Raw genomic sequence first — 20,344 nt, 5'->3', positions numbered from 1 at the left:
CCTCAGCTCCTGCATCTCCCTGTCTGACATGGCGTACAGCTTGCCTACTGGGAGTTGGGCCCCAGGGAGTAGGTTGATTTGACAGTCAAAGGGTCTATGCGGTGGCAGTTTGTCTGCTTCCCTTTCGCTGAATACGTTGCTCAGATCTGCGTATTGCGGGGGCACCTTCCCTTTGTCCATTACTTCCATCCCGGCTAGGGTGACTCTGTCTCCTCCCGAAACCTTCCCCTCCTTGCAGTGTTCTAGGCAATGCGCTGACCCAAAGGAGACCACCCTCTGATGCCAGCCCACTAGCGGATCGTGTAGCGCCAGCCAGCTCATCCCCAAAATGATGGGCGCTCCTCCCAGGATGGCCACATTAAACGCTATCTGTTCGGTGTGCCTTGCCACCCTCATTATCATCGGGACAGTCTGTTGGCTAACTTCTCCCCCCAACAGCTCTCTGCCGTCAATCGTAGTCACCTGCAAGGGGTTACTTAAAGGGATGGTCTGTATCTGGTGCTCAGCTGCAAACTCCTTACTCATGAAATTACAGGAGCTGCCTGAATCCAAAAGCGCCTTGATCTTTAGTGGGTGTCCGTTTGGCAGTTCTAGTAACACCTCTATCACTAAAGCGGGTCTGGGAGGTTCCGGCGTGGGCACTTTCACTGCTCTTTGGCCTGGCTGCTGTGCCCCGACGGTGGCAGCCAGGCGTTGGCTTTTACTTGCTCCTTGCCTTCCTCTTCCTTTCCCCCAACAGCTCCTGCCATCCCTTGCCATTCCTTTCTTTGTGGGCAGACTCTGGCAAAGTGCCCTGGCTGTTGGCAGAGATAACATCTCTTGGCGCTCCTTCCCTCCTTCTTCCGCCCTTCACTGGGATTTGAAACTGCGCGCGCCCGCGCTGTTCCAACTTCCATCGGCTCTGCCGGCGGGAAAGGTGGCTCTGGAATGTCTGGAATGCGGAACTCCCTCCAACGGTCTCCTTTCCCTTCCCGCTTTTCCAAAGCCCTCGCCTCCTGGCGCGCTCCTATGCACAGCGCAGATTTGGTTAACTGATCCATAGACTCCGCCCTGGGCCCCCGGGAAAGCTCATCTTTGACGGTGGAAGAAAGCCCCTCTTCGAAAAGCATTTGGATGGGCTCCGCCGATAGGTCCCACCCCAATTTATGAATCAGCATAGTAAACTCAGTCCAGTACTCACGGACAGATCTGCTTCCTTGCTGGCAAGCCATTAACTGCCTTCGCACCACCCCCTGCTCAATATCGCTGGAAAACATCAGGTCCATGGCACGAAAAAACTTCCTCGTGTCCTTTAGGATCTCATTATTCGCTGCCATCAGGGGTCTAACCCAATCTTTCGCCCCGGATTCGAGATGGCCAATCACAAAAGCCACTCGCGATTCCTCGTCGGGGAAGTCATCAAACTGCAAGTTTAGAGCGTATTGCATCTCTGTTCTAAAGGCATGATAGTTCCTGGGATCCCCCCGAATTTCTGCACCAATCCTGGCACCTTTCTGGCGAGCGGGGTGGTTTTCTCCTTTCCCTTTTCTGCATCCTGAGCCCTCCTCTCCTCAAGCCTCGCCGTTTGCAGCGCCAACTGGATCTCCAACGCCCTGTACCTTTCTTCCAGGCTTGGACCCCCTCCAGCTGCTCCTGCTCCTCCGGTTCCGGCTGGGTTGCTCATGATGCTTCTCCCTGCACAAGCTGGCTTTCGGTGACTTTCGGATTGCTGTGATGGGACGATGAGCTGCTTGTGCGTAAAATGCAAGTCCCTCAGAGTTTGATCAGGTTTTCAAACCTCTGCCTGTGACGGAGCCCCTCCAGCATGGCTGCGTCAATCACTAGTAGAATCCGAAAGTGGCTGCTTTCGGAATCGTTTCCAACATAAAAGCTCTTTAACGGAAACACGTCGTCTGGCCTCTCGGCGTGACAGTTTCCGGCGAGGTGTGGGTGTCCCTATAGGAGGTCCTGAGACCTCCCCACTGTTTTCGCTGGAAGCGTCTCTGAGCCATCCCTCCGACTCACTTTCCCTTGGAGTTCTTGCTCGCCCTCTACTGGTTCCCTCTTCCGCTGCTACTCCTCTCTCAACCTCAGTGAGCCTTTGCGCCCCCGGCGCTTTAGATGGCAGTTCCCTGACAGTATTGAACCATTCTCTTATTTTGATAGAGGCCTTGATTCCTTGGGGTTGTACTATGTGAAATTGTATCCAGGTCATTATGGAAAAGACACAAGTTGAGGTTCTTATTTTCACGTAGAGGTGTCTGGAGGGCCTATTTCTATCCTTTAACAATTTTTACTCCCAGGCAAGCAGCAAGTGTGTAACATGTATAAGCACCTGCCCTTTAACGATAACATCTGGTCTTTAATGACTTTATAGCATTTTCACCCCACTCGCCCTTGCTGTTCAGCTGACAAGGTTCCCAGAGCAGCTGATATGAAATCAACAATGACATAAAAGCAATCTAAAGCTGTGTGAGATCTTTTAAATTGCCTATTTAAGATGGTGGCAATGATGGCATTTTGTGTCATGATCATTACCCCCGCCTTCTCATAGGACAGCTGGTTCTACCATACTCTGTAGGAAGGAAGAGCCCAGGTCCAAGTGGTGATGTAGCTTCAGGCTAAGGTGGTAATGATTGCAGTTAATTTGATTTATTTGTTGCTGGCTTGCTCCTGGACTCGGTTCAAAGACCCGGTGTTCACCGCCTTTAAAGTTCTTAATGCTCTGTGGCCAGGATACTTAAGGCAGCTCTTTCATCCCTGTTTACCTTCCAACCACTAAGATCTGAACATAAGAACCTTCTGGCAATCCTCCCATCTGTTCTACTGGTAGCCAATGCTAAACCTACCTTTTCAGCAGCAGGCATGAGTAAGCTTAGAAATTCACTTCACCGCATGGTGTGACAGGTTTACTAGCGTAACTCTTAATTCTGAGGGGGGAAGGGTAATTAACTATATATTGTAACTAGTGTCCTGATGGTTACCTTGATGCCTGAACTTCACTTTCATTTCCCCTCTTCTTATAGTTTTATTTGTACTATTAAAACATGTTTAATTGTGCTCTGCTTTGAGAGTCTGGCAAGATATAAATAACCGAAATAAATAACATGAAGCCTGGTCACACACTTAGCAGAATATTCAACCTCCCTTTCCCTTTCTGAAGCAGCTTATCTCAAAGTATGAAGTGCAGTCTAGGTGTCCTTGGCAGGATGGAAACAAAACACTTAAGTGGTATCAAACTAAATGATTCTACTAGGACATAGACTTTTAGCTGGGCAGTGGAACTTCCCTCTCACCTTGCACCCCATAAATTTGCTCTGGAGGGGTAGGGAAAACCCCTAGAACAGATTTAGGGGGCATATAGGGAGAGAAGTGGTGGAGATGTTTCATTCTGCAGTTCTTGTGCCAGAGGAACTGTTTAGTTGGATAGTGCCTGCTCACTCCAGTGAGTGGCGTTCTGCAAACTTACTCTGCTGAAGTGTCACAGTGGTGCAGACAAAACAATAGTAGTACAATCTAGTGCTGATTTATAAAAACAAACTTTCTGGTGGGAAGCTCAGTCTGCAAATGGACTGTCTGCCTTCAGCAACATTCCTTTTAACACTCCTTTGTAATGCTTGTTAAACCCTGTTTTCATGTTGCGCCCACGGTCCTTGTATTCCCATTGTCTTTGTCTATTTGTACTATTATTTGTACTATTAAAACATGTTTAATTGTGCTCTGCTTTGAGAGTCTGGCAAGATATAAATAACCGAAATAAATAACATGAAGCCTGGTCACACACTTAGCAGAATATTCAACCTCCCTTTCCCTTTCTGAAGCAGCTTATCTCAAAGTATGAAGTGCAGTCTAGGTGTCCTTGGCAGGATGGAAACAAAACACTTAAGTGGTATCAAACTAAATGATTCTACTAGGACATAGACTTTTAGCTGGGCAGTGGAACTTCCCTCTCACCTTGCACCCCATAAATTTGCTCTGGAGGGGTAGGGAAAACCCCTAGAACAGATTTAGGGGGCATATAGGGAGAGAAGTGGTGGAGATGTTTCATTCTGCAGTTCTTGTGCCAGAGGAACTGTTTAGTTGGATAGTGCCTGCTCACTCCAGTGAGTGGCGTTCTGCAAACTTACTCTGCTGAAGTGTCACAGTGGTGCAGACAAAACAATAGTAGTACAATCTAGTGCTGATTTATAAAAACAAACTTTCTGGTGGGAAGCTCAGTCTGCAAATGGACTGTCTGCCTTCAGCAACATTCCTTTTAACACTCCTTTGTAATGCTTGTTAAACCCTGTTTTCATGTTGCGCCCACGGTCCTTGTATTCCCATTGTCTTTGTCTTCAAATAGCCTTGTCAGCATAAACAGCATCCTGTATAAACTCCAATGTTATTAAAGTAATAATTGCAAACTAGATGAGACAAAGCTTGATAATGGCAGAATTTGGGCTCTTCTGATGTATTTGAAGCTTTGATAGGGCTGGGGAGATTTGCCTTAAAACTTTGCTGTGGGGAGGAGGAAAGCTGCGGTCAGGATTTTAAGAAATGCCTTGGCTGCTTAGGTGCAGATGGGCAGAAGCACCCTTTGTGCATGAATGGTATAGGTTTTGAATTTGATGTCACTCCATTTTATAATTTTTTCCCATATACAGTAGTTCATTTATGCCTTTCCTGTTGTCATTACTGGTATAGCTAAAATCTTTAAAAGTATGAAAAGGCTGGAAGACTTAGAGGGTATACAACTATGGAAAAATGGAGGGAGCAAAGGTTTGTTGGATTCTAGAAAAATAACAGCTACAACCTAATCTGCCATCTCTCTCTCCCATAGTGTGTGCATGGGTGCATCTGTTCTGCCTCTTGGTCTGCACTACAGCATGTTTACTCCCACCTTAGAGAACCAGTGCACTGTTGCCCAGCGAGAGAAATGGCTGCCTCTGGCCTCGCGGTTCCAGATAATTGGCACCTACGCTCAGACGGAAATGGGGCACGGTTAGTTCTTTCCAGAGACTTACGGGTGATCCTCTGCAGTGTAACTCCAGTCCGGCAGTGATTTTTAGGGTGGAATGGTTGCTTTAAAAAATACTGGAGTCAGAATTCAGTGCATCACCACTTCTGACTTTTCTGACAGTAACACTATATGCAATGTTGTGCTCTTCATGCATTCAAAGGCACCTCCTTACTGTTAGCTGGTTTTATATCCTTGTTCTCAGATCTTGTATATAATACTTCAGTTACCCAAAGTTGCTTCCTAGATTGCTGACAGTGGGCATGAGTCAATTGTTCAATCAGCCTAGTTTTGTTTTGTTTTCATTGTGATGATGCCCAGGAACATTGCTGTAGTGTATCTCCAACATTCATCTCCACTTAAGCAGCTGCCTTAAGCTTATGTAATATGTAATAGATTGTACACAACTCACAACCTATGTCCAAGTACTTTGTTGTAAGTACTTGGACATAGGCTGTGAGTAGTGTACAAAAGAGTGAAGCCAAAAGTGAAGTATGGAGCAGGTGTATTCCTTCATGAGTGTATACCAAATGAGCAGCTGCTAACTAGTGTACTTTTGGAGCAGGAAAAAATGTAGCATGTAAGGGCCTTGTAACACAGCCCTATGCTGGTCTGTTGGAGAAAATTAGTTGGCAGTAGAAAAAGCTTATAGATCCTTTGTGTGTTTTGTGTTAGCAGCCTTATATTTTAGATACAGCTCTTCTTCTGCTGAAATCAGTAATTCAATACCCCCCACCCCCGAAGCAGTCAGGCAAGATGAAAAATCTTGACTGGACTGTTTTCAGGCCTTTCTGCTGCATGGAGGAGGGCAAGGTTCTGGCCAGCATCCAAATGCAGCTAATACTTGTTGGATTAAGCATCTCATTTCAATTTCATGAACCAGAAGAACACATCTCAAGAACAAGATGAACATGACAAAAAACCCACATCAAGAATATGAATATTTTCTTTTCCCTTCTAGCCACTGCTCTTCTGTGGTAGGTAGGTTTTAAAAGGCACTAATCTCTTATCACTTATGGGAGTATCCTGAGCTTATCAAAGTCGAATACTACTTTTATGACTTAGTCTGGATTGCTTGAATACTATACTTCCCTTTTAAAGAAGAAATGGAATCTTCCAAGAAGATGGAGAGTACATGGATGAGAATGAAAACCTCTGGTTCCTAATTCATAATCTTCAATCAAACCCGGAGAATGGTGTCTCAGATGAGCTGGGTGTATATGATGAATCTGCTGTTAACTATTTGAAGTCTTGCCTTTTGCAAATGAACATTCCGCATTGTTACGGTATACTTCACATCACCATTTGAATTAACGGTACCGCCTCTCAAGCAAATAGTTTAAAGGCCAGAAACTGCAAAATGAATGGAACATCCTGTGAATAAGCAAATCATTGTCACACTCGTTTGTCTACCCCTTCCCTTGAGACCTTGTCTGTGGATGCGATTATTTATTTATTTTTGCATGCTGTATTTTACTACTTTCCCTGTCTCTGTGTTGATGTGTAATACTTGTTGTATTCTGTCAACTAACCAGTGTCTTGATGTGATGATTCAATCGTGCTGTCACCATCGATTGTTGTGTGTGGTGGTGGGGCAGTGCAGTTCCTGCTTACCATTTCAGATGATGATTCTTCAATAGCATGTGTGTTCTAGGATTACATCTGTTGGGTGGTGGATGACTTGCTGAACCTGCATTGCATTAGGATGGAGGCACTACTTAAAACAATAATCTGTACTGGGGCTGGTGTGGCAAGAACTTGATTTTTAGGAGAAATCCCTCTACGGGTAATATTCCAGCATTCTTCAATGGTGCATGTGAAGTAAACTCTTCTAGACGTTTTAGATGAACAAAATGCCCAAATTTTAAAATCCTGGTATTTTTGCATTATTTTTGCTAGTCCAAGTGAGAACGGAACTCCTTGCTGGATCCCTGCTCCAAATGGACCCTTTACCATTTTGCTACTTCAGCCTGCTCTCCATTTTTCTTCTGTGTGGTGCCCTGGCGTGTTGGAGCTCCACTTGCGTAAACAGAGGCGATGAAGCAGCTCTGTGCTTTAGAGTGGAAACCTGCATGATTGCTTCACTTGTAAAATTACAACATTGAACATTGCTGTCTAAAAATTGACTTTTCTATTCTCTCTACTGTAGAGAGGTGTCTGTCCCCAATAGACGGAGACACTACATGCCAGTCTTTTTAATACTGTTCTTTTTTTCTGCAAAGGCAGCCACACATATATAACTTCCTATGGGTTAATAATGTAATATGTTGTTGCACTGTCCCCATAATGTTGGAAGGGATTGGGTTAACTTTATGATAAGAAACTCTTCACCGTCCCTCAACTCACTGGTGTGTGAAGCTAGGACATGTATTCAGTTTTAAGGCTGGTATTAACAATACAGTTAGTAAATGCCATTGTAGGATGTACATCCTTAGTTGTGGTTCAGGTTTCACTAGCATGTGAAAATTGCCACACAATCAGCTTAAAACATCTTGATGTGTTTACAATAAATAAAGTACCGTCGTACTCCCATGAGTCCCATCCAACATGGCCAATGGCCAGGGATTATGGAAGTTGTAGTCCAGAACATCTGCGGGACACCTTGTGGAAAATGTTGTGAATTGCTTTGCAGTGGAAAAGCAGGCTAAAAATATAAATATATAAGTGGGACCTGAAACAAAGTATTGCTGTGTGACGTGCTCCCTGGTTAGGATTCCAGGCATTCCATTCGCCCTCCCACCTGTGTTGCCGGTCCTCTCCCACCCCAACAGTTAGTATTTTGTTTCAGTTGAGCATGCTCTGTCCTCACTGAACTCTTTGGGGATTTCACAATTTTTTAAGCCCTTCTGCAAGAGAGAGGGAGAGAGATTTAGGAATCTAAGTTCCCCCAAGCCTACTGATGCCTTCTTCATGGCTGGCACTGTTTTAACTATACAGCAGAAGTGCTCCTAACCTGGATATATAAAATAGAGGGGATAATAAATAGTACTTTGAGTTTTCAGAGGGCTTTACACCCATTACTGCAGTACTCCCCGCAGAAACCTTGCGAACTAGGCCTGTTACCATTTCCATGTTGCAGATGGGATGTTGTGTGTGTGAAAGAATAATGGCTTGTTTAAGGTCCTCTAGTGAGTACAGTACATGGCAGAGGTAAGATCTCACCAGGGTTGATTTTGCTCACATTTCTAGTCACTGCACCATTTAATGCAACAGGTGAAATGAGCACTGCGCACCAAGGTGTGTTGGATGGGGTGCTGATATAGGAATACCTTAAGTATATAATGCTGCCTTCTGGATCAGAACATTATGGAACTTAAGTGTGGTGACTGGATTATCATAAGGAAGCATGTTTTGTTGCGTTTTGGGTGACCTTTGCTGGTGATGGCTCACTGGTTATAAATGTTGGCTGTTGATACAAAGCTATGGAGCTGTTCACTAGCTTTGATTGCTGATTCAGAGCACCATACTTTTCTGAATGGATAGTCTCCAACATACTGGAGTAAAAGAAAATAAAACAGTTGACAAACAGGTTTGCTTTGAACAAGAGTAAACCAGTTTGGATTTTATGACTACACTCTCCCCCGCCCCCAGAACATGAATTGGGTAAGGATGGATTGCTGTCAACCCAATGTAAAACATTTCTTATCTAATTTGGTCCCAAGCAACTCCAGTTGTAAGACAGGCAGCTATTTTACTTCCAGTGTTTTATTCATTTTGAATACACTTCCAAGAGGCAAAGAGGACCTGGTAAAAAGGGGGCTGCGCTCTCTCTTGCCCTCCTGCCGCAATAGGATTGGAAGATCATCTTCACCCTTGGGTCCGATTATTGACACAAATATTAGCGGGCCTTGGGAAAAGAATGATGCTCTGGTAAAAGTGTGCTTTCTAAATTCTTTATTCATATAAAATTATTTTTGTCTTCCCCCCTCCAATCTGCACCTCTAATCTCACCTGCTTTAATCCTGTAACACCCCTTCACATTCCCTTCCCTCGGCATTTCTTCACAGCTCTGCTCACCACGGACGACCTGAGCCTCTGGACCTCCACCTGGGCATGTTCCTACCTACTCTCTTAACCCAGGCAACCCAAGAACAGCAGGATCGCTTCTTCATGCCTGCTTGGAACTTGGAGATCATTGGCACTTATGCCCAGACAGAGATGGGCCATGGTACAGTACTTTCAAGTCTTATTTGTGAGTGTAGTACAGTGGTACCTTGGGTTACAAATGTTTCGGGTTACAAACACTTCAGGTTACAAACTCTGCTAACCCAGAAGTAGTACCTCAGGTTGAGAACGTAAATTGCGTGGCGGCACTGCGGCGGCGGCAGCAGGAGGTCCTATTAGTGAAAGCACTCCTCAGTTTAAGAATGGTTTCGGGTTAAGAACGGACCTCCGGAATGAATTAAGTTTGTAACCTGAGGTACCACTGTATTTCTGGGTAAGAGATGTTGAGCAAAAGGCATTTTCCCTTCCAGTCTAGGATTCTTCAGACTGTCTGATTCACAGCCAAGGAGTTCCCTCTATATGAAATGCAGACACATCTTCGTTTTTCTCGCATGAGCATATACATTTGTTGAGAATACATACATCAACTTTCAGATTACGTGTTATGATTGCATATGTGAGCTTGCACAAAGCAATATCAATGATTCAGCAAATAATCTTGAGCAAGAAACGTGAATTTTCTTTGACAAAGCCGTCTTTACTTTAAATCACAGTTCAAAAGTGATCTGAGAGAGAGAGATGCATCTTTCCTAACAGTCCTGTATCATCATCAACAACAACAGCAGCAGCAACTTTTCAACTTAGATGCTTTTGTAGGAAACATATAGGCTTTTCAAGCAGTAGGTTCACCACATCTAAATAGGATAATGGCTTTTGCAATAACAGCTAGAATCCCCCTTTGGTGGACTCTTCTACTCAATGTAGCCTCTAATTTAAATAAACTTTGGTTGTAGCTCTTGTGTGTTTGACAAAGTCCTGGCTTCTGCATCCTTGTAGGGCTTCCCAGTTAACTAGAGACATTTCAGCTTTTAGTACAAACTGAAATCAGGAGTTCATAGGCTTTTGAAGATACAGCAAAAGGATATTAATCCAGATCCATTCTCTTTTGTGAGATACCATGTATCTACACCTAAGGAAAAGGAAACCTTCTCTCCAGTTTTTGAAGTATCATTGGAAACTTCCAAATGGTAAATGTTCATGTTGGTGTGGCACATTGCAAGATACTACTTAACGCTTCTAATTTTAAGGTTATGGTGTGTCAATGTTTCTGGGTGTGTTTGAGGTGCTCTCTTGTTTTCCTCAATGAGAGGCTGCAATTAGGCAAAGAGCTCTCAATGTGCAAGGTGTGGTGATCTCTATCACATGGCACCTCAGTCAGTCTCCAGGCCCATCTGCCCTACTTGACGTTTTCTTCTTGAAGATGGGAAAACCAAGTTTCATTGAGATACTAAAACAACAGATCATTTTCTCCTTATTTAGGAACTGTCCCAAGAAATTGCTTATACTCAGTGTTCATTGGGCCTTTCCTGCTAGCAGTGGTCTTCATCAGTTGTTAGATGATTCTCCCCCCCCCCCTTATTTAGCAAGTTAGTTTTGCTTCTGGCTAGAAAGCCTAGAATTTACTATTCAAAGGCACTAGGAAAGTCCAGCTTCTTTTTGCAGACAGTGTCCAAAACAATTTAAGTCATCTAAATAGCTTCCAGTTTCCCCACATGCTCCCTAGGTGACAGGAAACATTATTTTTGGAGTTCCAGTTAAAAACTTCAAGATTAGTAATTCTCATTGTCCCCTCTCCAGAGTGGCAGGCAGAGAAGGCCACTGATGCTCAAAAGGCAAGAGGCCTAGTAATTTGTATTCAGAAAATCAAAATCTGTAAGGAATTAGACTATTAATTCCTCCATTTCTTTAGATAATGAGAGATGGAGCTAATGTAACATTACAAATAGCCCGCTTTTTATATTAAATTGTAGGATTTCAGTGGCATAGAATAGGGGAAAGCTGTGAGAGCTGTCTCACAGTTTACATAGGTTTCCCTGCTTGCTCACTTTCAGATAATTTTTTACAAGTCAGAGCATTCCAGTAAGAGTCTGTCTGCAAACCTATACGAAACAGATTGTTTGTAAACTATTAGTGTTTGTAAACTATTAGATGTGCACAGGGAAAGGCCACCAGAAGATAGATGCCTGCATCTCTCTCTCTCTCTCTCTCTCTCTCTCTCTCTCTCTCTCTCTCTTTCTTTCTTTCTTTCTTTCTTTCTTTCTTTCTTTCTTTCTTTCTTTCTTTCTTTCTTTCTCTCAGGCTCAGATGTGGGAACATTTATCTTCTAAAGGCCTCTGAGGCAGATGGTTCTTTCATTTTGATGGAATGAGAAAAAATGAGCAGGATTGTCAACCATAACCAAAGGCAGAACTGTGCCCAAGTCTGAATTTAGTCAGTGTTTGATAACTAAAGACTGCAGAGGGCTAGTCAACCAAGCAGAGGGCCTTCTCAGCAGTGGCGCCCTCCCTGTGGAACACCCAGCCATCAGATGTCAGGGAGATAAAGAATTACACACATTTTAGGAAACATTTGAAGGCAGCCCTGTTCAAGGAGGTTTTTAATGTCTGGCATTTTATTATTGTTTTATATTTTGCTGGAAGTCACCCGGAGTGTCTGGGGAAACCCAACCAGATGGGCAGGGTATAAACAATAAAATTATTATAATTATTATTAATATTATTTATTCATGTACACATCTTACTGCTGCAACCAGTGGTTGAGCACATTCCCTTTTTTAAATGCTAAAAGCTGGAGGGGTGTATCTATAGTTTTGCTCTAGAACAGGCTAGCATACAAGGTTCCCCAGTTCCCATCAGTCTCAGCCAACATGGCCAATCGTCATGGGATATAGGAGTTGTAGTCCATCATCTGGTGATACCAGGATGTCTACCCAGGCTCTGGACTTCACAATTTGCTATGCAATTGGCCAAACACATATCTCAGTGTAATAATAATAATAATAATAATAATAATAATAATAATAATTAATAATAATTTATTTATACCCTGGCCATCTGGCTGGGCTTCCCCAGCCACTCTGGGCGGCTTCCAAAAGAATATTAAAATACATCAAACATTAAAAGCTTCCCTTTAAAAGCTTCTTGTTCAGCATTGCCATGTATGTGCTTTAATTTTTGAAAAAAAGTACCCAGTATACCTTAAATGCGCTCTGACTCTTTCAAAAACCAAATCCTTCACAACTTTCTCAGAACCTAGAAAACCCAATCAGCCTATATCCGATTCAAGGAACTCATATTGCCATGAAATAACCCAGTTTGGGTCACCTGGAACCTTCTGTGGAAGCTCAGTTGCTATTTTGACATAAGCAGCCTTCAATTCCTCCGTTTCCTTGAGCCACGAGAGACAGACACAACACCTGTTAGGCTTCATTGCTTACTTTGAAAATGATGTGTGTCCAGCAACAGCTATGAAGAAGATGATGGCTGTGGGGGTGGAAATCAAAATGAAAAATCAGCATGGATGAAGCAGTTGTTGAAGATTTCAGCCTGTGAGGATTTTCGTGCAACACACAAGCAGAATAGCCATTCTGCCAGCCGGACTTTTTGTTCTTAGCATAGCACAGCAGCTCCACCCATCAAGTTGACATGCTGGTCAAAAATGTTGCACACTTAACATTGCAACACAAACAGGTGCACAGATAATGAATTGGGAAATGAGCTTTTATTAAGATGCATGTTGAAGATTACAGGTACAACTGTGCCCATCACTTGCACAACAATGGAACTCTCCTACTTCTTGCCCTGTCATTATGTTGGATCACTCAGTATCTGGATTTGAGGAAATACCTTCCTCACATGAATGGTGATGATCGGGAGCAGAATTCAATTATTGTGCTTCTCTCTTTAATTCACCTTATCAGGTACTTACATTTTACACTCTGCACACATGCTTTAGTGACAAGTAAGCAAGAAGTTGTGAACAGTGAAAACCTCTTGGCTGTAAAACCAGTGAGCTTTCAGGATGGAGGTGCCTAAAAGTGAATGATCTAGTTTGCAATCTTTTATTGGTGGTGTGATCAAAGGAAGAGTGGCATACTTCCTGCTATTCACACATGTGGTTTATTTCGTAATGTGTCATCTACTTCCCATTGTGTAACTATAATTTGCAATAAATGTTTTGCTTTTGCATTACCTATATAGTTGCATTGCCTCTGGAGTTCACTGAAAAAAATGTATGTGTCCATGTTGTAACCTGTGACTGTTGAAATAAGATGTGCTACGTGTCTACAGGAACTCATCTCCGAGGACTGGAAACCACAGCTACATATGATCCTGCTACCCAGGAATTTATCCTAAATAGTCCAACTGTGACTTCTATTAAATGGTGGCCAGGTGGATGTAAGTGAATTATTTCAACTTTGAAGCTAAAGAAGGAATTTTCTCCTCATGCAGTCAAATATTTTATAAGAGGGTGAAGTCAGTTAACGTTTTAAAAATACAACTCTGTACACACACAGAGAGAGAGAGAGAAACGTTTTTGATTTTGTTTTAGGGCCAGATTGTGAAACCAACATTTTAAAATTCACTACCACACATGAATAAATGTTTTTGTTATAGCACTACTATAAGTTGAAAGGCTTGGTCAGTTTTAATTTATGATTTTGGGAAACTCATGTTTTGTTATTGGGGCAGAACTTGATTACCTTTATATTTTTAAAAGTCTTGTGAGTGCATTAAACAAAGCCACTATTTAGCAACCTAAATTGGGTGTTTCTGGAACTGTATAGTGAAGCTACCAATTGTTTACATTTGTTTTCCTTCCCTCCCTGCAGTGGGCAAAACATCAAACCATGCCATCGTTTTGGCTCAGCTTTACACCCAAGGCAAATGCCATGGCTTACATGCTTTCATTGTTCCGATACGTCAGTTGGGGACTCATGAGCCATTGCCAGGTATGGGCATCCTATTTTGGAGAATGGGATAATGCCTTATTAGTCACTTTCTAGCTATGTAGTATGCTGTAACTCAGGGGTTGCTAATTCATGACCTGTGGGCCATTTGCAAAGGGGTTTCTTTCTTTTTTTAGAGGTGGAGATGCATAATATTGCCTTTAAAAGTGTATTTTAAAAATTATTGTTCCTATGGGTCCTGTTACCTTAATACAAAAATGTTCTTTTGTATCCCCAAGATCTCCAGAATTTCTCCTTTTACTTTTTTTTAAAATTAAGTTAATGAATGATAAAGGGTGTAAAAATAGTGTGGAAAAGGTGGTGAAGAAAGTCTTTTTGAAGACACACTTCAGCTCTTTGATACTTATAGCTGGTTAATATTGTGACAGAAGGTATTTCTATTAATGCCTCATTTTGGCTTTGCATTAAAACTCTGCCTCTTTTCCTTATCCTTCCATTATAACATGTTTGTTAGGTATAACTGTTGGTGATATTGGACCAAAATTTGGTTATGATGAAATGGATAACGGTTACTTAAAAATGGACAACTTTCGCATTCCTCGGGAAAACATGCTTATGAAACATGCCAAGGTAAATCATTATGTTCTCTTTGCTTTTTTTGTATTGGTTTGTAGAATTACCAGTTACATTAGCCAACTCTAAAGAGACTGTTCCATGTGGAGGCGTACTAAGGTTACTTTGGCTAGATGTTAGAAGGATATGTTTTCAAGAGGTAGCTGACTACTTTGTACTCAAAAGCAGCCATCTGTAAATTGGTCTTCAAGGAAGAACAATCAAGTCTCGATTTAAGATTAGCCCTGTTACCTCTGGCTAGAGAGTTTGGAGTTCTAGGGTTCTACTAATCCATTTGCCATTCTTGGTTAGCTCCCTAGAAGCTTTCCCAGGAGTGTGTCAAAGTTCAGTACACTGTGATTATGTAAGACAACTGAGCTCATAAACAATTTGGTATTGGTAACATTCCTGATCTTCCAATCCCTGTGAAATGAATTCAGTATCTGGATGGGCAGAGTAGTTATCAGACTCTTAATTTTCTGCTCCAACCTACTTCTCCATGCGTAGCTGGCCTCTGTTTTGCATAATAGGCATATGATAAATGATGTTAACAGCTAATCTAAATTTCATTGCTTGGATCATATTACCTTTTTGGCCACCAGGTTGACAGTGTCACTAGATAAGCAGCATATGCTCAGGCAGGAAGCAATTAAAAGTGCTGAACATGGAGATCTTTTTATACAAATGCACAAACTATGTTTTAAATAAAGTCGATAAACAAAGCCAAGTATAGAATAACAGAGTCTTTGAAGTAGGTCTAATGACTGAATACCTGTCTGGACATGTATTTTGAGTGCCCCTGTGACAAAGCACTTGTGAAACTCTTAAAAAGGTATACAGTGGTACCTCGGGTCAAGTACCTAATTCGTTCCGGAGGTCCGTTCTTAACCTGAAACTGTTCTTAACCTGAAGCACCACTTTAGCTAATGGAGCCTCCTGCTGCCGCTGCGCCGCTGATGCACGATTTCTGTTGTCATCCTGAAGCAAAGTTCTTAACCTGAAGCGCTATTTCTGGGTTAGCGGAGTCTGTAACCTGAAGCGTATGTAACCTGAGGTACCACTGTATGTGTATGAACAAGCATTTCAGATTCGTGAACTCTGTCCTTCTAGGTTGAACCAGATGGCACTTACGTGAAACCTCTTAATGCCAAGTTGACATATGGAACCATGGTATTCATCCGATCAATTATTGTTGGGGATGCTGCTCGCTCTTTAGCCAGAGCTTGCACAATTGCCATTCGCTACAGCGCAGTGAGGCACCAGTCTGAACTGAAGCCAGGGTAAGAAGCACGGCTGGTGGATGAGAGTTCCTGACTCCTGTGGTGAAATTCTTGATTAGTGTTCCCAGCACTGTGGGCAGCCTAAAACCCTTAGCATCCCCTGAGCTTTTACCTTTTCTCACCTGGTAAACATCCTGTGACACCTAGTCTCTAGCCCTGCTTCCATGCATATAGTTTTCCCAATCCGTATGTCCTTTCTGCTGATCTGATTTTCAGTCACATCTGTCAACTCTTCAAGAATATTTAGTATATTTAACCTTCTGCCTTTTAACCACTTTATTAATATTTAAATAAATGTGCATGTAACTCTTTGTTTGCTTTCTGCTGCAGTGAGCCAGAGCCTCAGATTTTGGATTATCAGACACAGCAGTACAAACTGTTCCCTCTTCTGGCAACGGCATATGCCTTCCACTTTGTGGGCGCCTACATGAAAGATACCTATAGGCGTATCACTGGGAACATCAATGACGGAGACCTGAGTGAGCTGCCAGAGGTAGTACTCTTGGTCTTATAAAGTGGGAAGCTGGGCAGTGGAGCCTCTTCTTTCAGTAAAGATCAGGTTGAAGGTGGCTCCTGGGAGGGAAGGGGCGGGGGTCAAAGGAAGGAGAGTGAGAGAAACATTACCAAATGAATTCACAAAAATAAATGGCATTGCTTCAGTTCCAAGTATTATCGCCTGGATACAAATAGAAAATGGGAAAATAAAACCTATACATATATAAATATTCAGATTGAGTTTCCTCGTCTAAGAGGAGGATATTGTACCTGGAGTTTCCGGGAAGGGGGCCACAAGATAAATGTAATTCTGCTACTTATCTCCCCCATTGTTCTCCAAAATGGTTGTAGAATATGTGCTGCAGCAAATCTTGCTTTTGTATATTGTATATTTGTATATGGGTCACAAGTACTTTTCAACAACAGCGGTAATAGTTACTGGGCCTGGGGATCCCAAGGGAAAAGGAAATCTAGCTAATATCATCCTAGGCATTTGAAACATGTGGGATCCCCCCAGGTCAGTTTTAAGGCTTTATCTTCCTACCTTCCCACCATTGAAGTCTGGGTGGGGGTGTTAATGTTGCAGTAAATGGCAAACCTTGCAGAAGTATTATAGATAACTTGGTTCTTAACTTCTACTTCTTCCCCAGCTGCATGCATTATCTGCAGGGCTAAAGGCTTTCAGTTCCTGGATTGCCAATGCAGGCATTGAGGAATGTCGAATGGCGTGTGGTGGGCATGGCTACTCCCGCTGTAGTGGCCTACCTGACATTTATGTCAATTTCACCCCCTCCTGCACATATGAAGGAGAGAACACAGTAATGATGCTGCAGACGGCACGGTGAGTGATTCAGCTTTTCGCTTGTAACTTGACTTGTTGCATGTCAGTAAAGGTAAAGGGACCCCAGACCAGTAGGTTCAGTCGTGGCCGACTCTGGGGTTGCGGCGCTCATCTCGCTTCATTGGCCGAGGGAGCTGGCGTACAGATTCCGGGTCATGTGGCCAGCATGACTAAGCCGCTTCTCGCAAACCAGAGCAGCACACGGAAATGCCGTTTACCTTCCCGCCGGAGTGGTACCTATTTATCTACTTGCACTTTGATGTGCTTTTGAACTGCTAGGTTGGCAGGAGCTGGGACCGAACAACGGGAGCTTACCCCGTCGCGGGGATTCGAACCACCAACCTTCTGATCGGCAAGTCCTAGGCTCTGTGGTTTAACCCACAGCGCCACCCACTGCATGTCATTAGTCATCTCTTTAAGAGGGACTCGGCATAGCTCTAAGGAAATCGCCCTTTCAGTGCAAACATTTCTGGTTTCCTGATGGAATGATTACCCCCTCCTCCCCTTGTGCAAGGAAAATAGAGAAAATACAAGAATCACATCAGTCCAAGAACAAAACTCTAGAATGTGCAGCTTTCAACCTTATCAATGTTTTATTGGCAAGAGGGGTGCAAATTACACTGATTACTATCATGTTGCCTTCTTGTTTGTACTCTGCATGTGGCTTTCTCCCATTCTTCACATGGCTACCGATTGAAATCAGTTTGTAAGTTGTTTTAAGCTGCAATCAGCCAAGTAATGTAGTGTGCATTTGTTTGTTTTATTTTGGCATCCAGGTTCCTTGTCAAAAGCTATACCCAAGTTAGTTCTGGACAGCTAGTGAGTGGCATTATGTCCTACCTGAATGACCTACCAGGGCTACGCATTCAGCCCCAGCAGGTGGCTGCTAGACCCACAGCAGTGCATATCAACAATCCGTCTAGTTTGGTGGAAGCATATAAACTGAGAGCTTCTAGGTAAGTTTATATAAAAAGTGCATAAAGTGGATCATAGTAACACTGTTTGTTGATTTCTTGAAAATGAAGAATGACATGTTGTTGTCTTTAAATTAAAAACAAAAACCACAACTTGCCCATCTCAGGACACTTGTTTTGACAATTTCACACTTGGTTGGTGTGCAGTGAGTCTTGCTTATCTCTGCTGCTATCTTCCAAACATGAAAATGCCTCTTCCAGGATGGGCAATGCTGTGATCCGTATGGGAACGGGAGAGAACGTGCTAACAGCTACAGAGCTGTGTTGGGTGCAGTAACACTGGAAAGGGTGTTCGCCACTGTGGTAGAACCTCTCGGTAAATTGTAATTAGAAATGCTCTAGGAACAAGCTAGGGGAGAGAAACTGGACAGGAATATCTAGTATAGTAGTTAAGATGCCCCGCTGATCAAGTTGAATAGATCAAAGAATGCATGGTGGGTGGAGCTGGCTGCAAGTGGACGAGGATAAACGCCACCATCCTACCTGGGAGATGGTGGTGGTGGGGAATTCCTTTTTCATAGTCACTCAGAAGTGAATGTTTCTGCTCCCTGAGAAATCACAGCATTGTTACGTTGCAAAGCCAGGATACTGTCAGTGCTTACCAGGTTTTAAAATAGCACCCTTGCTATCATAGCATGTATCAGAGTATAAATCGCAAAATTTCTATCTATGGCTACTGAACCTTTCCCCTAATTACTTGACACAAATAGCTGGGATTCCAAAGGGGGAAAAGAAAAACATAATGTGCAGCCAACTTGCAACATTGCTTTTACTAGTTCGCAGAATGGCAAACGTAATTTGCAGCCCGTGACTTGTAGAATAATCAAACATGCTGGTCTTGACGGTGTTCCACATAAGTGCAAAAGTTAAAATTGTGCTGCACAGTGTAGCAAAACGACCTGTGCAACAGGATAGAAATTCCTATGTGGACAGAGATGAGTGGAAATGAGCATGGCCACTATGTGAATGGGGAAGTACATGAGCACAGCACAGCACACCACATCACTGTCACTTCAGAGAGCTTATTTTCATTCTGCTTTAAACCACCTGAGAGCAGTATTGGATGGTGAATGGGTGCTCCCATATTTTTATTTATTTTTTTGGAATATTTTATAATATTATAAGAACAACATACTGTATAATCAAATACAGTTTTCCCCTAACCCCCCCCCAAACAGTCCGAACGACATCCATGTAATTACATTAGTAATATAATCAAATAAAAAATATTTCTACAGTTGCTGGTTTAAAAAATATAATTCCACATGCTGCCATGTGTCTTAGGTGGTTTAAATGCATGTTCTTTCTTTGATGCATATGTAATAAAGGAGGACCACGTTATGTAAAAGTTATGCAGTTTCTCACGTTGTTTTCTTTCATGTACCCTTTCTGTTAACTTTTCCATCAAAATTAATTCCCAGATATAAGCATACCAAACTTCATATAGGTTCACGTTTAATGTCCTCCAGTATCTCGCAACAGCAAGACGTGATGCAGTTGTAAGATGCACAATTAAGTCTTTGTCTCTCCAATATTAAGAGTGAGATTTATCTGCTTAAAGTCTACCCCAAATTCATGTTTGATATCTTCTAGGTAGACTTGGGCAAGTACTTGAATGTATAATTTTGGGGGCTTGTGGTCATGACATTTGTTGTTGCTTGTACCAGCTCCTAGGTTCTCTTAGTGTTACATTTAATGGGCTTGAAAGTTCACTCTGCCAACTGTTGGTTTGTTGCTACTTTGAATAAGCTGTGTTAATGTCCTTCCTTGGTACAGGCTGGTTGAATTTGCTGCAAAGAATTTGCAAGCTGAACTGAACCGTAGAAAGAACAAGGAGGATGCTTGGAACCGGACTTCCGTTGATCTAGTGCGAGCATCTGAGGTTAGTAGAACCACTCAAATACTACTTTTGGAAGCCTGTTGACTGCCCCACAGAAACCTGAATTCTCACTTGTCCATTAAATATTCCGTTTTAGGCCCACTGTCACTATGTGGTGGTCAAGCTATTTACAGCAAAGCTTTCAGAAATTGGTGACCCAGCTGTTCGTGCTGTCCTTAACAACTTGTGTCTGCTGTATGCACTCTGTGGGATCAATAAGCACAGTGGAGACTTTTTGCAGGTCAGTGACTGAATTCTATCTTGAGCCAAAATGCTCTTCTCTGTTGTTAATTTAATAATAATAATAATAATAATAATAATAATAATAATAATAATAATAATTTATTTATACCCCACCCATCTGGCTGGGCTTC

At 42.6% G+C, this 20,344-nt stretch overlaps 1 protein-coding gene across 3 annotated transcripts in view; it reads left to right on the top strand.

Moving 5' to 3' along the window:
- Positions 1 to 20,344, top strand: part of ACOX1 (acyl-CoA oxidase 1) — a 33,545-nt gene that overhangs the window by 9,808 nt on the left and 3,393 nt on the right. Inside the window, exons 2-12 of one of the 3 annotated variants that reach the window (XM_081899693.1) lie at positions 4,799 to 4,959; positions 8,983 to 9,143; positions 13,270 to 13,377; positions 13,812 to 13,931; positions 14,404 to 14,519; positions 15,612 to 15,781; positions 16,112 to 16,274; positions 16,927 to 17,117; positions 17,894 to 18,073; positions 19,868 to 19,973; positions 20,068 to 20,211. In XM_081899693.1, the coding sequence (XP_081755819.1) occupies positions 4,895 to 4,959; positions 8,983 to 9,143; positions 13,270 to 13,377; positions 13,812 to 13,931; positions 14,404 to 14,519; positions 15,612 to 15,781; positions 16,112 to 16,274; positions 16,927 to 17,117; positions 17,894 to 18,073; positions 19,868 to 19,973; positions 20,068 to 20,211 (1,524 nt within the window). In that variant the 5' untranslated portion in view covers positions 4,799 to 4,894. The remainder of the gene's footprint in view (positions 1 to 4,798; positions 4,960 to 8,982; positions 9,144 to 13,269; positions 13,378 to 13,811; positions 13,932 to 14,403; positions 14,520 to 15,611; positions 15,782 to 16,111; positions 16,275 to 16,926; positions 17,118 to 17,893; positions 18,074 to 19,867; positions 19,974 to 20,067; positions 20,212 to 20,344) is intronic. The other 2 variants (XM_081899691.1, XM_081899692.1) reach the window with 2 other exon arrangements.

Source organism: Podarcis melisellensis, assembly GCF_964234715.1.
Source record: "Podarcis melisellensis genome assembly, chromosome: 2".
In the NCBI taxonomy this organism is placed as follows: domain Eukaryota; kingdom Metazoa; phylum Chordata; class Lepidosauria; order Squamata; family Lacertidae; genus Podarcis; species Podarcis melisellensis.
The sequence above is the reverse complement of the archived record's forward strand: the minus strand, read 5'-3'. Positions and strand labels throughout refer to the sequence as shown.